Here is a 17064-nt window from a genome sequence, read left to right as displayed (position 1 = left end):
CCCCCCCCCCCCTCCCGCAGCTCCCGCCGCCCCCCCGGCTGCCGCCCCCCCGCCCAAGCGTGGCATCATTGCGCGGCTCTTTGGGACATCTGCCGCGGCCGAGCCCACTCCTCCCCACACAGGTAGGTGCTGGTGCCCTGTCCTGGCAGGATGTGACCCATAGGCCTTCCAGTTTTCATTTTGTTTTTTCCCTGCGAGAGGCTGAGCAGACAGGTGTGTGAAGGCCACAGGCGCCATGCTTGTGCAGCGGGTGTCCAGGGAGACTTGGGCTGTCATTCTCTATTTTCCCTGATCAACATTTTGGTTTGTCTCTGTTCTGGATGGGGACTGTGCCCAGCCAGCTGGGTGGTGGCTGTAGCATGCTTAAGAGGAAGATCCGGAACACACAGGAGACACTAATAAAATAAGTAAAATGTCAGGTTCTTACCAGGAGCAAAAATACCTCTTGAATAGCAAAAAAATGACTAGAGAAGCTATTTGAAGTGCCATCCTTGCACACATGTGGCAGTCCGGAGGGGCTCCTGTGCGTAACGGAGAGAAGCGGAGCACTGGGTTTAAAGGTTATTCAGCCAGAAATGGTCACGTAAGTCCAGGCTCCACAGCAGATCCCCCTCTGGGGAAATCTGCTCCTTCAGAGCAGGTCTGGGAGGAGGGAGCCCTCGGCTGCTGCCTCAGCACTGGTACCCGCTGGAGCAGCACAGCCCTTGGTCCAGAGCCTGCCGGACAGAGTGCCAGGCAGAGGCATCAAGGGTTTGTTGCATGTAATTTTACTGATCTGGACCATAATTTGCCTGTCACATTCACTTTGTTTGCAGAGCTAACTGGAGCTGCAGAGCTGGCACTGCCTAAAAATCATGACATGGTTTGAGTCACCTTTTGGAAATACCTTCCTTCTCACTGGCTCACAGTGCTCCTGAGACACCCACAGAGAGAAAGGAGGAGGTGCTGGGGACACGGGTTGCAATTTCAGATGTTGAAATGGTCTGGTTTTAGATCTGCACACAATGTTCTGCATCCTGTGCCTCTTCCCAGATATGACACAATGCACCCATTTTGGTTTGTTTATGACTCTTCCTACCCAGAGAAAATAAAACAAAAACCAGAGAGGGGAGGAGATGTTAGAAATTCCTTGTCGATAAAAACAACCTTTATAATTTTGTTCTGTAGAAAAAAAGACTCGTCTACTACCAGTGTTACAGTGGTTGGGTTTGGGGCTTTTCTTTTTCTTCTCTTTTTTTAACTTCTTCTTAGCTTGACAGCTGTTTTGGGCTTGTAACTTTCAGCCCTGATATCTCGGAATGCTTAGGAGCGGTTGCAAAAGGCAGCCAGGAAGAGCTGATATGTCAGTGTTGCAAGGTTTCAGTGGTGTGCCAAGGGCCTGCACCTCCGCTCGAATGTACCCAGGCACCATTTCACTGGAAAGCAGCTAAAAAAATCATTGTTACCAAGTAACACTTGGTTTTTCTGGGAGCTACTATTTAAGATTTCTCTTGAAGTCTTGGAGTAGTAATTCTTTTGGCTGTGGTTTAGCTTGCACCAGTGCTACTCTGTGGCATTAGTGGTATTGTTGGTATGTAAAAGTGATCTGAAAGTTCACTTCTATGCTAAGGAGAGTGAAATCTAGAAAAAAAAGGCACAAGTCTTGTTTTACCCAAAAGAAAAGTCTAGATGTGAAGTGCAGCATGAGCAGAGGAAAAACATTGAGTATTGCAAATTCTGGAAAGGTTAATCACTTCAGGCTTCTTAGTTATGCTAATTTCATGAGTTTTCATCCTGATACCTTGAAGATGGGTAAAGGTGTTTCTACAAATTAACTGTATTAAAGTCACTCTCTATTTGAGGTAGCTCTTGAGCTTTTGTTTACACAAAACATCTAAAAGCACAATGTGAACAATTCTGCCTTGGACAGTTACAGCTGAAAAAAGCAAGAGGATAGGAGAGAGGGGTGAACTGAACAATGTAGAGAAGGTAAGAGAATAGTGAAGGGACATCCCCCAGGAGCAGTGCACATAGCACAGGTGTAATAAAACCTGTGGTACAGTCAGTCATAGCATTCCCTGGAGAGTAGAGCCAGGCCTTGCCAGGGAGGTTTTCAGTCCATCTAAAAGCCTGGGTCAGCCTGGTGCATTCTAAACCACAGCAGTCATGACCTGTGAATGCCTTCATGTCAGACTCTGGGCTGTTTTATATCCTATTCATAACCTTCCTCTTCTCTTGCTGTGGAACCAGGGTCCTGCCTCATGGCTGCTGCCACCCTGGGCAGCACAGATCTGGAAAAAGCCAATTTCTGTCTTGCTTGTGGTGACACCAGTGTTTTACAATTCCTGTTGCTAATGCAGATCCTGCTGCTGCCACTCCTCCCCCCAACCCTGCAGCTCCTGCCAAGGTACAGAGCGTGGAGGACTTTGTTCCTGAGGAGAGCCTGGACCACAGCTTTCTGGAAGACCCAGCACCACAGAAAGACAAAGGGAAACCACAGGCCAAACACCGTGTGGATAGCGAAAGGTAAGAAAAGGAGGGTGGCAGCAGGGAGGGCAGGTCCCCAGCAGGGACACACCTGGGTGTGCAGCCTGGCTAATATGGTGCAACCGTTCCCTGATTCCAGAGCAGCTAGCTGCCCCAGAGGCTTTCTGGCTGTGCTATGGTCAGTCGTAGCATTCACTGTTTCCCATTTAGTGACACACACTGCTCCCTGGGAAGGAGGAACATCACAAAAACCAGATTATCACCTTCCTGGTGCTGCTGTTTTGCTTTGTGCTCAGATTAAACCGCTGGGCCCTTTGGGTCAGGAAGGGATTTTCCTTCTGGCCGAGTACACCAAATCATTTGAGATATTTTCCTCCTGGAACATAGTGCACTTTGTAGGGATACTGTGTTTTGCTTAATGAATATTTACCTTCTGCAGAGGCACAAAGTGTGGCCAAATTCCTCTATGACTTGGTCATGTCACTCCTGAGGCACTATAAATGGATTTGGGGTATGGTGGAGGACACTTGGGAGCACTCTGTAGCTCTGTGGGATTCTGGAAGGAAGGATGGAGAAAGTCATGCTCCTTTGGGAGTGTCACTGCATGGTTGCCTGCAGGATTAAAAAAAACTCTTAGGGGGTGCCTTTCTTTTTCTCTGTGTCTAGTGTTTCTCCCCAGAATTTTCTCACTAAATTGGAGAGACACAGATTTGATGGATGATAGGGAATGGGTTGGATATTCACATCCAGAGAGTAGTGATCTATGGCTCAATGTCCAGTTGAAGATGGGTGGTGTTCCTCAGGATCTGTACTGAGATGTGGACTTCATCCATGAAACAGGGGGATTGAGGACACCCTCATCAGGTTTATCAATAACACCAAGCTGAGTAGTGTGGGTGACGCTCCTGAATAACAGGGTGTCATCCAGAACCTGGAAAACATGAGAAATGGCCCATGGGAACCTCATGAGGTTCACCAAGGCCAAGCTCAAGTTGCTGTACCTGGGCTGGGGCAACCTCTGGGATCAATCCAGGCTGGAGGGTGAAGGGATTGAGTGCAGCCCTGGGAAGAAGGACTTGTGGGTGCTGGTGGGTGAGAGCTGGACCTGCCCCAGCCCTGAAATTGGGCTGATCCCCAGCATGGGCAGCAGGGAAGAGGGAGTTCTGCCCTGCTCAGGTGACACCCCACCTGCAGAGCTGCCTCCAGCCCTGAGAGCTAGCATCAGGAGGATGTAGAGCTGCTGTAGAGAGTCCAGAGGAGGCCATGGAGATGCTCCAAGGCCTGGAACCCTTCTGCTCTGGAGCCAGGCTGGGGGAACTGGGGGTGTTCACCTGGAGAAGACAAGGCTCTGGGGAGATGTTATTGCTGCCTTTCGATATTTAAGGGAGGATGAGGGCAGAGATTTTAGCAGGGCATATTGCAATAGGACAAGAAATGGTGGTTTTAAACTAAAAGAGGGGAGATTCAGACTAGGTATAAGGAAGAAGGATTTTACAACAAGAGTGGTGAGGCCCTGGCTCAGGTTGCCCAGGGAAGTGGTGGATGCCTCATCCCTGGAAACATTCCCGGTCTGGCTGGATGTGGCTCTGAGCAACCTGATCCAGTTGAAAATGTCCCTGCTCAGTGCAGGGGGTTGGAACAAGCTGAGCTTTAAGGCCTCTTCCAGACCCAAACCAGTCTGTGAGTCTATAATTATCTCCTCAAAATGGCAGAGCTTTCCTTATGGCATGAGCTGTATTTTCTCTTTTTTTTTCCCTTTTTTTCTTTTCCTGGCTTTGGTGTTTTCTAACCAAAAAAAAAAAGAAAACGGGATTGTGTACACTGAACTGCTCAGACAAGAGGATGTGCAGCAAGCTGTCTGAAAGCAGGCTGTCTCTTAAGAGGTGACCTAAGCATACTCTCAGGCTCTGTATCCGTTGCTCAGAATATTCCTTGCCTGCTGCCTCTTGTCATCAACACTGGATTAACCAGGAGACTAATTAAGCGTGGACACTGCTCATCTGTGAATTCTGCCTCTTTTAACATCCTTGTGAAGACCCAGTGTTCTCTACTTCAACCACAGCAACCTTAAATCAGTGCTGTTTGTGAGGCTCAATGCCTGTGTAATGCAGGTCAGCCTGAATCATCATCCCTTGTGATGGCAGAACACGTGGATGTTTTATTAAAACGAAAAAAAAAAGGCAAGAAAAAAGTGGCGTTGCTGGCAGCATGCTGGCCTACAAAGCGTCTTGCTTGTGGCTGTGGTAGAGCTGAGATATTTTTCTGGGTCTAACAAGGAGTTGTCAGAAGAGCCAAGCCTGACCTTCTGAGGGACTGGGTCCTGAGGTGCCCTCAGAGCTCTGGAGCTGCAGTTCTACTGTGGTTGGGAGGCTGATCCTTCACAAAGGTTTCTGTGCTCCAAAGTGTCAGTCAGTGGAAGCAAATAAGTGTTAAACTGTATAAAAAAATCAAACATGTTGGACAGGGGTGCGAGAACCGCGCTCCTTTGTTTAGAGTTCATCCTTTGCTCACAGTGATACCCAGTGCAGTCACAACAGCTCTGTTTCCCTGGGAGAAGACATTGCAGCACGTCCCTGCAAATTCACACACTCATTTCTCCTCTGAAACCTGGCATCCATGGCTTGCTCTGGTTTCTTCTATACATCATGCAGTTTTCTTAGTGGCCTGTCAATTTTCCATTCTGTTTCTTGCCAAAAAGGGCCTACTAGAATAAGCCAGATGTGCAGAAATTCAGAGATGCAGATGTGGTTCTGACCATCACCTGCAATAACCGGTTTCTTTCGGGATGTCACTTACAGCCCCACAGTAGCTAGGAACAACATTCCAGTTCTGTAAGCACTGTCCTTGATAATCAGCTTCTGCTGCACTGAGGAGGTGGTTGTAATTCCCATAAAATCTGCTGCAGAAATTTATCTCTGACCTAAAGAACACAGTAGATCTGTGGAATCACTCAAACCTCTGGGAGGTTTTATTGGTTTCAAAAAATGCAATCCTGGAAGCTGCTTTTCCCCTGTATCTGAGTGAAGAACAAGGCTTGAGAATGTCCCAGCAAGATGCATTCAGGTCTCATGCTCATTTTGAAGCAGATACCTGAGTGTTGAGCTTACACAGCTCACCAGCATGCCTGGGTGTGCTGTAGCCAAGGGTAAGCTCCAGGACTGAAGTGTCATTGAAGATGTGGCAGAAGAATGGGCGATGTTTTGAGAATTTGTGAAATTGCTTCTCCTACCCAAGAGGAATCGCCGTGTCGACTCTGAGCATGAGTCCTGCAGGGAACTCTGGGAACACCTTGGTGTACTTAGGTATATTCACAGGGTTGGAAGGCAGCTTGGGGGCCATCCAGTTCAACCTCCCCCTCCTCCTGGGCTGCTCAGAAGTGGTTTTCTAGAACTGTTTCCAGATGGATTTTGAGTATCTCCAGAGAATCCACAACCTCTCTGGCAGCCCATGCTGCCAGACATGCTCTCAGTGGAAAAAGTGTTTGCTTATATTTGTGGGGAACCCCCTGAGTTACAGTTTGTGTTCCTTGCCTTTTGTCCTGGCACTGGGCAGCACCAAAAAGAGCTGTCTCCATCTTCTTTGTACCTCCTTCAGCCGTTTAAATACCTTTATAAGGTCTCCTCAAGCCTTCTCCAGGCTGAGCAGTCCTGGCTTTCATGTGGGAGATCCCTTCCTCATGTGAGCAATGCTCCAGTCAGTTAATCATCCTCATGACCCGTACATGGATTCACTCTCTCTTTGCTGTGCGCTGGACTCCAGCTGTGGCCTCGCCAGTGCAGAGCAGAGGGGCAGCATCACCTCCCTGACCTGTTGGCAGTGCTTTGCCTCATGAAGACCAGGACACCATTGGCCTTCTTGGCAGCAGGTGCACCTTGTTCAGCTTGGCATACCCCAGGCCTGCAGTGATGTCCTGGGTTTTGTTCAATGGCATGTTGTGGTTCTCTGACTTGCAGTAGAGAGCTCCCAGAATCAGTTCCTTTACCAGTTAATTAGGAAGGTATTTCAATCTCCCAATTTGCTGTTTCAGAACTTAATTTGCTGCTCTTTAACCTGATGCCCTGAGCCAGCATGGATATGAGTGCACCAGAGGACCTAATCTGGCTCCAAAGCATCTCGCCCTTGGCTCTTGCTGGGTCAGGCAGCCTGGGTCCCTAGGGGGCTGAAGGTGTCTGAAAGCCAGTTTATGCTTTACCTGACAGTGTTCCTGATCTTTCTTTTCTGCATCCTTGGACATTTATCTTAAAGATGGATTAGATGTGTGTGTCCTTACATCTGAAGGGCTTTGAAGTACTTCTTTGCTTTTATGGATCTGTTATGGATTCCATGATGCCCAGCTGTGCTAGCCCAAGGGTGGGAAGGTTCACAGTAGAAGACCAACATCTTCTAGAATGGCCACGCAGGCTCATCCTGCAGCGTGGGATTCCCTCAGCTTACCTGCTTTATTTGATCTTGGGTTTTTTCTTTCGTTAGCCCCACAAAAGGATGTGAGAGAAGCCCTTGAGCTCCTGGGGCTGTGGGAACACAGCCCAGCTAGGTTTGAGGCTGTGAGCTCAGGTTGCATCAGGGTTTTTTTCCTCCCCAGCAGCCAATCTGTGACACACTGGAGGCTCACAGAGGACACCCCAGCAGTCTCTGTGGTCACTAGCTCAGAGCAGACCTCAGTGAGCAGCATCATTTTTGGGGGGTACCTGCACCTGCAGCCACGCTAGCTCAGTGCTCATGCCAGCTTGGCAGTGCTTCAAAGGCTGCAGGGAGCGGTGCAATGTGCTTGGCTTTGCATGCTTTGCCTTCCTTCCAGCTGGAAGCTCAGGACCACAAGCTGATCCTAGTTTTGCCATGTCAGAGCCTGTTTATACTGAAGCAGTGATTTTCCTGATGTATATTCACTCCACTGCTCTGCTCTTACACTGTCGCTCAGCGATCTGTGTTGGCTGGAGATGGAGGCAGGGTTCTCACTGCGGAAGGACGTGACCCACTTTGGTGAGGGGGTGTGCACACAGGGATGTACACCCATTGGGACTAGGAAAGCTGGAAATGCTGCAGGTCTGTGTGGAGTCTGGAAGGACAGTGGCAGGAATCTCTTAAGAGCCCCTGTGCCTACTAGAGCAGGGCTGTGTTGAGGAAAGGCAATGTGTCTAGTTCAGAGTAATATCCTGCCATTTTTAGGATGCAACTCCATTTTCTTTTCAGTGCATTTCAAGAGAAAACCCTGCCAGTGCTTTGAAAACCTCAGGAATCAGTCACTTGTCATTCCTCCAGCTTTGGGGGCTGCTTGGGCACCAGTTTTCCTCTCCTTTGTGTGGCTGGGCTGTGTGCCTCCATCCTGGCATAGTGTGAGAGCAGCAGTGTTAGTGATGAAGGGGCTCTTCAGCAGCCTGGCCCTGCTCAGTAGGGCGCTGAGAGCAGGTCCTGAGAGCAGAGGAATCCACACAAAGAGCAGAGGGAGGGCCTGTCCTGGTCTTAGCACTCCAGCCCAGACAAGCACTGGTTGTGATCACTGCTGTCCCGTTGTCACAAGCAACTCCATTGTCTGTTGGCAGATGCATTAACTCTTTTAAACTATCTTGTCAAGCAGTACCCAGCCATGTAGAGGAGCCAGAGTGAGCAGTTGCCATCATCCCAGCTCTGTTTAGGGTATTTCTCATCTCACCAGCATGCCATACTCCACTGTCTTCCAGTACTTGGCCTGTGCTGGGAACATCACTTACTTCCAGTTAAAGGATTTTAGGGTTTTGTTTATGTCTGTACAATCTAATCTGTTCCAAGCTATAATATGTTTTTTGTCTCTGTATAAAAAGAAGGTTGTTCTTATACCATCCAGGTGACATCATTAAAAGGGCAGAGACTTGTGTGTGGGGTTATCAGGAAGGAGCTGGTTATCTCTTGTGGATGAAACAAATAGAACAAGGAAAGGTGATGGCAGAGGCTCATCAGCTGAGCCTGGGGAAAATATCTATATTCCTGACATGAGCACAGTTTTCAGAAAGTGTTAAAATTGAGTCCTAGGGACATTCAGACAAGAATCCTCAATTTCAGCTGCAAAGCTCTCTCAAGCTGCCTTTGAACACAGAACTGTGCTACATTCAGGGAGGCTGACAGACTCCCAGCTCTGGCAGTGTGTCCTTAGGTTAATTTAATTTGGGCAATGTTAAAGCTTGGCTATGGTGTCTGTGTATCTGCCTGCTTCAGGGAGCACTGCAGAAATAGAAATGGTTCCAGGAAGCTAATAGCTGCCAGTGAACTCCCATAGCAGTGACAGTGTATGATCAGGTTTAATTACAGGCTATGGGGATGAAGACAGGCAGTTCCTGTGGTTTGACTGACTGATCCTTGCATGGTGGATGGAGCTCCATGTTCTGATGAAGCTGTGGCAACAGGCTTCTCTGTGCCTCTGAGGCTCATCTTCTCCAGCCACTCATTTCCAGCTTGAGGGGCAGCAGCTGCTCTGTGACACATCCTGCTGTGGCCCTTTTGGTGTGGGGCCAGTGCCACTGCTGCAGCCTGCAGGGAGCAGGTCCAACCTGAGCTGGACAGTGGCAAGGGAAGGCTGGCAGCGCACAGAATCACAAAAACACCAGCTGGTTTGTGTTGAAAGGGACCTTAAAGCTCAGCCCATTCCAGCCCCTGCTATAGGCAGGGACACCTTCCACTATCCCAGGTTACTCCAAGCTCCATCCAACCTGGCCTTGTACACTTCCAGGGATCCAGGGGCAACCACAGCTTCTCTGGGCACCCTCTTCCAGGGCCTGCCCACCCTCACAGGGAATAATTCCTTCCCAATATCCTGTCTAACCTTGCCCTCCTTCAGCTTAAAGCCATTCTCCTCATCCTGTCCCTCCTGACTCTTGTACAAAGTCCCTTTCCAGCTCTATTGGATCCCCTTTATGCACTGAAGGGGCTCTCACACCTCCCTGGAGCCTTCTCTTCTCCAGGCCTGACTAGCCCCGTTTCAGCCTGTCTCCAAAGCAGAGGTGCTCCAACCCTTTAATCATCAGCTGTCCCAGGCTGGGGACGTGTCCCCAGAAGTTGGCTGTACAAGCCAGGCTAGTCTGTCTCAGTGTTCGTGCAGGGGGAGGCAGGTCTGTCCAGCACCTCCTGGGGGGCTGTGTCTGATCACTCTCTGTGTTGCAGTGATGGAGAGGTGCCTGGAGGGAACCCCATGGTGGCAGGTTTCCAAGATGACGTGGATCTGGATGACAAAATCCCCAGTGGACCAGTGCTGGCAGCAGAACGGGTGCCGAGCAAGAACATCACCCTCTCCAGTGAGGAGGAGGAAGTGGAGGAGGTGAAGGATTCTAAGGTCATCCTCATATCTGATGGAGACAAAAACACAGAGCAGGAAAAAAAAAGGTACAGAGCATAGACTGGAGTGTGGGGTTGTGCTGGCAAACCTGGATCTCTCTTCCATTTTGCCACTGACTGTGTGTGGCCTTTGGGAAGTCTTGGTGTCTCTGTCTGCCTGTTCTTCAGCTGTGGGCTGGGGCTATGGTTACTGTAGGTGTAACTGCTGTGTGTGGTGTGTCTTACCCCATGCCTTGGAGCACTGTGCTCCTGTGCCAGTGGGGCTGTTCTGCATGCTTTTCCTCAAATTTGAACAAGAGCCTGGAACTAAGCACCAGAGGGGCTGTTTGTAGTGGTGTGGGGAGGAGAGAGGACTCAAGTCTTGGGTGAAGGGAGTGGAGTCACTCACCACACCCTGTGCTGGGGAGTGATGATGTTCTCCACATACCACATGCTGTGGGGTGAGGGTTAGGATTAGGGACACGAGGGTTATCCTCAGCCTGAGTGGTGCATTTGACCCCACACCGCTATAGGATGCACTGCCTTTCCCAGTGGGATGCATGATGCAGCCTTCAGTCAGGCTCAGCTGTTAACTGTGCCTTGCTCCAGAGAATAGGATGGACAGACTCTGACAACTTGTTTCTTCTCAGGTCTTCCAGAAATTCTCTGAAACCCCAGAGTGAAGCAATTTTGACCAAAGCAACTGACCTGAAGCCTCCTGACAGTTTACCTCCCCGTTCTGGGTCTGAACGAAACAACAGCAGCAAAGGCAACACAAGCCTGGCAGCTCCTGCTGCTGCCCTCACAGCAGCAGCCCAGGCCTCAAAGGCCGCTGCCCAAAGCAAAGGACTTGCTTCCAAGCAGAAAGTGGTCAAAGAGGAGAAGCCTGAGGAGTCTGACAGTGATCAAGAGGGACCAATAGCTACTCAGATGCTCTCATTCGTTATGGATGACCCAGACTTTGAAAGTGAAGATTCTGACAGCCAGAAGAAAAAGATGGTAAATAACAGCCTGTGTTGCTGTGAGCTGTGCCCAGCTGAGCTGGAAGGGTTGAGGCATTGCCCTGAGCAGAGCCTTCATCTGATCTCCCCTCCCTCAGCAGCAGTTACTAAGCAACCTGCAGAGTTTGATGTGAGCACAAACCCAGTAATGCTCTGAGTATGGAAGCCACCTGGCAGCAAGAACCCCATAGAATCACAGATCCATAGAATCCCCTGAGTTGGAAGGGACCCAGAAGAATCATCGAGCCCAGCCCCTGTCCCTGCCCAGACCCCCCAGCAACCCCACCCTGTCCATCCCTGGCAGTGCTGTCCAAAGGCTCCTGGAGCTCTGGCAGCCTCGGGGCCGTGCCCATTCCCTGGGCAGCCTGGGCAGTGCCAGCACCCTCTGGGGGAAGAACCTTTTCCTAATATCCAGACTAGACCTTCCCTAACATGAAGTTTGTGTTTACAGACACAAACAAGATTTATGCTTGGGTGTTCTACTGTGCTGTTTACTCTTAGCCAGTCCAGCAGCACTGGAGGTACAAAATGCAAAACTACTGGGTTTTCACGTGAACTTTAACATGCAGAAGGGTGTCTCTGCCAGAAAGAGTGAACTCCTTGCAGTCAATCCAGCAATAAAAAGACCATCACAAAATTTGCTTGGCAAGGCCTAAAGGGAAGAAGGAAGGTCTGATTGGGAAGGACTTTCCAGGACAGCAGAGGTAGCTGTAAGGTCTGTGACATTCAGCATGTGGCAGCAGGTGTCTGCTAGAACAAATACGCCATGGGTCCCCTCACACCTACCCTGTATTATGGTGGAGAAGACACTTGTCTTGCACCTCTTCTCTGAACTGGTCAGAACTTGCTGCATGGCTTGAGATATCCCTGAGTTTGGTGACCACTTCTCACAACCTGCAGAGCAATCTCTGGAAACTGCTATCAGTGATTTGGGATGGGCAGTGGCTGTTCAGGGGTGTCCTGATGTCTGGGTTTGCTGGTGTTCAGGGGGTTTCCCTCAGTTGCTGTCATTCTGGAGTCCTGTTGAAAGGGCTATTGTCACAGTTTCTTTGACCTTATTCATGTGTCATGCTGTTTATTAAGTAATTTTCTATTCATTTTGCATCTTAACTTACTGCTTTTCTTGACAATATGAAACCAAAAGTATTTGGAGCAAATTTCCATCTTTTGCATGATCCAGTGAGAAGGGATTGATGAGAAAGCAGCAGTGTCAAGGAATGCCTGACCCTGGGAATGCTCCATAGCATGTGAATGCTTTCCCACTGCAGGGTGTACTGGTCAGGCAAACCAGTACAGCCATTGCCATTAAAGGGTGGGGGCACTGCCTGACCAGCAGCACAGTGGGGCCATTTTCCATCCATGTACAAAGATACAAGGAAAGGTTGGGTCAGATTCTGAAGAGGATGAGTTGGCAGGTATCAGAAGATCATTAAACTGATTTTCCATTCCCATCATGCAGAGATGGAGGATTTTGGGGTTATTTCCAGGCTCTGCAACATCCTGGGTTTTAGCTCATGCTGAAGGGGCAGATTTGCCCTGGGAGCACATTCCCTTTTGGCTTGATGAAGGGAATTATTCTGCAGACACACTCTGCTTCCTCAGCCCTGCTGCCTCTGGTACCTGAGACCCAGAGAGCTGCACAGCAGAAAGCATTTGTCACTCAGGGCTGGAGGGGAGTTTTCAGTCTGTTTGATTGGATTTTCCCAGAACAGAGATGCCTCCCCAGGGCAGAAGGAAGCTGATGCTGGTGAGCTAACAGAGTTGAAGGTCTCATTTAATCCCTTTATATAGGGAATTTGATTTCAGCAGCCCCAGTGTGAAGTTTTCAGAACACCCTTGTCAGTACTAGTGCAACTGAGGCATTTTACCAAGGCAAAAATTAGAGCTCATGAGATCCAGGACATTGATTTCCAGGCAATAACAGCTCATTTCAGCTGGCATTTCCTTCCCTCCTCCCCACCTGCTGACATTTGACATTTTTGTATGCAAAATGGTTCGAGATTTTGGTTGAAGTATTTGTCAGTGTTGTCTGCCTTTGCTTCTCTCTAGAATGAATTCCCAGTGCGAGAAGATCTCTCTGAAATATCTGATGATGATACCTCACTGGCAAAGCCACCCCAACCTGTGAAATCAACAGTCCCCTCCTTTAAACTGAAAAATGACTCAGATCTCTTTGGCTTGGGTTTGGAAGAAGCTGGTCCCAAGGAGAGCAGCGAGGAAGGTAAAGCTCACACCTTATTTCCACTCTTGCTGCTTTTGTTTGTCAGGCATCCAGTTTTTCCAAAGTCTTTCCAGAAAACCAATTTGCACTAAATAAAATACCCTCTAACTTCATGCAGTGCCCTGTGTGAGTCTGTATTCTGGTTTAGCACAGCATAAATAGCTTTTAAGTTTTTCCCCATGAGGATGAGAGCTTGGCTTGTCCCTGGCACCAGCCATAGGTTATTTTTGTCCCAGCTGCAAGCAGAAGCACATCTTTCACAAGCTGCTGCTGTGTAAGCCTTCCTGCTTAGCCCTATGTGCTTGGGAATTGGTGTTCAGCATTGCATTGCAGTGTCCACCCCCTCCAGAATTTGGATCAACTTGAACAAAATGCTCTGACATACCCTGCCAATTTCCTCTTCTGTTTTTGAGAAAGATGGGGTGGGATCCTATTCATGCAAATAATTCCTGCTGTCTAGGCATTACTGCAAAGCAACTTCCTATAGACCTGCCCCGATGTCAGCATGAAAGATGGGAATTTAAAGATTTAAGGAAGGAAAAAAGCTGTGAGCAGCACCAGAGAGCGCTCCTTGAATAGCTGTTCCAAAAGTGTGAGGAAGGTGTCACAGGCTGCCATGGTTCCATCAGCTTGTCACTCCAAGCTGCTGAACAGCAGAGCTTGAAATAGCTGTAAGTGCATCTGCAGAGGCCCAGGTCAATAATTTAGCTTCAGTTTAGATTCTTAAATAATTAAATGTGGGTTCTTCATCTCCTCTTTTGGTGATAAATATAAAACCATCTCTTGGTCATCAGTGATTGGAGCTTGACTGGCAATTAGGCTTCTCCATGGCTGCATTTACACATCAGCTGAGGAAAAAGGCATTTGTACGTAAGAGTGACAGTCAAACAGCACATGTGAAAAGTGGTGCTGCTGTGAAGCCTCTTGTGAAGCAGCCAAGCCGGTGGTCCCCTGTTCAAGGATTTGTGCAAAGGCAGTGGACACTCAGCAACCAAGTCATCAGCCATAGTCATATCTGACACATGTGACAGGGATGGACTCTGGGACTCGTTTGGTAGTGTGAAAGTATTCACCCCTGTAGAGCAGGGATGCTTTGGGAATGTAATTTCCATATACAGTGTGAGCAGCAGTGAGTGTTGGCCTGCCAGGGTGTCCCATCTGCTGATACCGTGTCCTCAGTCAGCCTCAGAGAAGATGCCGAGGAGGATTTCCATCAGAGGGGAACTGTTCCCAAGAGCTCTTCTTCATTTCTGGAAATAACAATCCAGTCCCAAATTTGGCCTTTGGACCAGTTTGTAGAGCTAGTCTCTAGATGTGTTTCTTAGTAGCTGTGACACAGTGAATGCTAGGTCAGTGTTGATCACACAGATCATATAATGCTCATAATTAGACGAGACAGATATGGTTCAGTCAGGATGTGAGTGCTGGGGCCTGTGTTGCTTCCCAAAGGGGCACAGTTTGGCCTGGGGCGCTGGCCTTGCCTTTGCCCATGGATGCCCAGAATGGAGCATTTTGTTCTCAGAAATGGGCCCAGGGTAGAATTACAGCTCTTACCATTTAAATTAAACACAATGTTTCTGGATTGTTTTTTTTTAACAGATAAACAAGCTTCTAAGGAGAAAAAGAAGAAGAAAAAGAAAAGCAAAGAGGTATTGTTAATTAAACAGATGTGCCGTGTTACCCACCTGCCAAGAACAGACGTGGCCTTCCATGGTTTCCTCCTTGAGAAGGGGACTTGGTGGACCCCCTTCTATGCTCACATCCTGCACCTCTGATCTCTGCCTCCTAGGCTCTGCAGACCACTGAACTTCAGAGCGAGCTTATAGAGCAGTTGAATTTTGGAAAGGGAGTGTGTGAGTTTGTAAAATACAGGATGAGGAAGAGCAGTGCCTCTCTGCTAGACTGTGTTCATAGCACCATGATTTTCAAGCAGAAGGGTGCCCACAACATACATCTCATGGATAGTGAGGGAAGCCTGCAGGAGGCTTTGTCTGTGCCATTTAAGCCTGTCCAGTACCATATTGTTGGGCACAAACTGTCAGAAAGACCAGTGCCCTGTATAACCCAAATGGTCTGTCTGCTTCTCTGTCCAAGCTTACAAAAGGGTCTTTGGTGCTTCAACCTGAGTAAGAGTCCTAATTCAGTTGAAGACATCCCTGCCCACGGCACAGGGGTTGGACTAGGTGCTTTCCAGCCTAAATCATTCTTCAGAGTCAGGTGTCAGGGCAGTACATCCTGGGTCACTGGCACTCTCAGAGCATTTGCTAATAAAAATGTTCTCATTTTGCAGGAAGAGGACAAGTCAGTGAAAAAGAAGAGCAAACACAAGAAGAGCAAAGAGAAGGAGGAGAGCAAAGAGGAAAAAGAGAAAAAGAAAAAGAAGAAGAAGAGCAAGGAGAAAAGCAGTGAGATAGATGAACTTGAGGCTTTTCTTGGCGGAGGAGGAGCCGGCATGAGCAAACCACAGGGCGGGGGGGACTACGAGGAGCTGTAGTTTGGCTGCGAGTGGACTCTGCACCATGGCTGTCTCCATCTTCTGTGATGAGTCACCCCAGGACAGGCACAGATGTGTAAAGCTTTGGCCCTTCACTGTATGGTCTCTCAAACCAGAATGAGCAAAACAAAAGCTTTACATCTGTGTGTGCTGCTCTGGTGCATCGTTACACAAAGAAAACCAAGCTGAGATGTATGTGAGCCAGGGGAAGGTTCAGGGCATGGCTCCCAGGCCTGCTGCCAGGCTGTCAGTTTTTCTCCTTGCAGAGATGCCCCATCAGGTCACTGGCAGGCTGTGGGGCAAGGGGACCTGCCTCCTGCTCCATCCCTGCTGCATTCCACTCCTGCACACCTGAAATTCCTGTCTTGTTAAGAGGAGTGCAACAAAACCTGCTGCATGAACACATCATGCTTGACTGTCTCAAGTCTTTAACTTCTTATCCTTCCTATTTTTTAAGGAGAAAAATTATATTGGCCATTGCTTCACCCAGTAGTTGATGAGCTTTAAGTCAAGCAGATCATGCTATGGTACAGCTCTCTAAAGCAGCAGGCGCAGGGACAGTGTGAGAGAGAGTATGATTGTTGAAGTCCTTTGAACAGGACCTTTCTGCACAGCAGCTTAATTAGCCCTCACTGGTGCTGCTGTTGGAATTCATGAAGCCCATTGATTTCCGTGGCCCCAGTGTCTCAGACACTACATGTAAGCTGCTATGCAGTTTGGGAAGACAATGAAAAGTGCAAAGCTAACCTGAAAGAGAGAAAAAAATCAGTGCTTTTCTGCATTTCCCACCCTTGAATTTGCATATTCCGGAATCCCCTGCTGCTGGGACCTCTCAGGGACATGACTCCATGTGGAAATGAAGATATCCAGAGCTTCAGAATTGGCTACAGGGCAGTGTTGGCATGGCAAGGCATTTGCTTCTCAGGCATTTTCCAGTCAGGCTGTAAACCCTGGCTGCTGCTCCGTGCCGAGAGGGACCAGCACTGCAGCTCAGCAGCGTCCATCCTGCTCCAGCCTCTGTCCATCCTGCAGCCAGCCAGTGTGCTGACTTTCCTGCCCCAAGCAGAGAGCCTCCTCTGTCCCATGAGCTTGGGAAGTCTTTTAGTTTTTGCTTTGAACTTAAACCTATGGATTAGTACCTGCTCAGCAGCCATTGGATGGGCACTATGGCTGCCCCTTGGCACTCACCTGTGTCTCAGTCAGCAGTCCCTGTGTTTGATGGAGCTGGTCAGTTCTCTGTACCCCTCCTGGTTTGGGTCTGGGGTCCCTTGCTCAGCTCAGATGGTGAAGCTGCCTCCAGGTTCTGTGCATTACATTCCCCTCTTCCTTGTAAGTTGATTTGAGGTTTGGTTTTGTTCTCCCTCACCCCTTTCTGTTGTAAAATGTCAGCCATGAAATCCAAGCTGGTGTTTCCTTCTGCATCCCTGTAAAGCAATGTTCTATTGATCTATTCATCATTCCAGAGCTGTCTTGACCAGCAGGCATTTCCTTCTCCATTTTTCTTTTTCTTGTGCCCAAAATGCACTTGTAACCATTTCCCTATAAAACAAACTGGTTTCTTGCTGTACGAGCAGTGCGTTGTTCAGGTCTGTCTGCCATTA

General features: G+C 48.8%; 1 protein-coding gene across 1 annotated transcript in view; it reads left to right on the top strand.

The window, feature by feature from the left end:
• The window catches only part of RABL6 (RAB, member RAS oncogene family like 6), a 45290-nt gene extending 28260 nt beyond the window's left edge, over positions 1-17030 (top strand). The window contains exons 10-16 of the mRNA XM_031059225.1: positions 11-122; positions 2340-2505; positions 9598-9816; positions 10398-10746; positions 12798-12969; positions 14569-14618; positions 15260-17030. Coding sequence (XP_030915085.1) covers positions 11-122; positions 2340-2505; positions 9598-9816; positions 10398-10746; positions 12798-12969; positions 14569-14618; positions 15260-15463 — 1272 coding nt within the window. The 3' untranslated portion in view covers positions 15464-17030. The remainder of the gene's footprint in view (positions 1-10; positions 123-2339; positions 2506-9597; positions 9817-10397; positions 10747-12797; positions 12970-14568; positions 14619-15259) is intronic.
• The last annotated feature ends 34 nt before the right edge of the window (positions 17031-17064 follow it).

The sequence above is a fragment of the Geospiza fortis genome, unplaced genomic scaffold (genome assembly GCF_000277835.1).
Source record: "Geospiza fortis unplaced genomic scaffold, GeoFor_1.0 scaffold85, whole genome shotgun sequence".
Lineage (NCBI taxonomy): Eukaryota > Metazoa > Chordata > Aves > Passeriformes > Thraupidae > Geospiza > Geospiza fortis.
The sequence above is the reverse complement of the archived record's forward strand: the minus strand, read 5'-3'. Positions and strand labels throughout refer to the sequence as shown.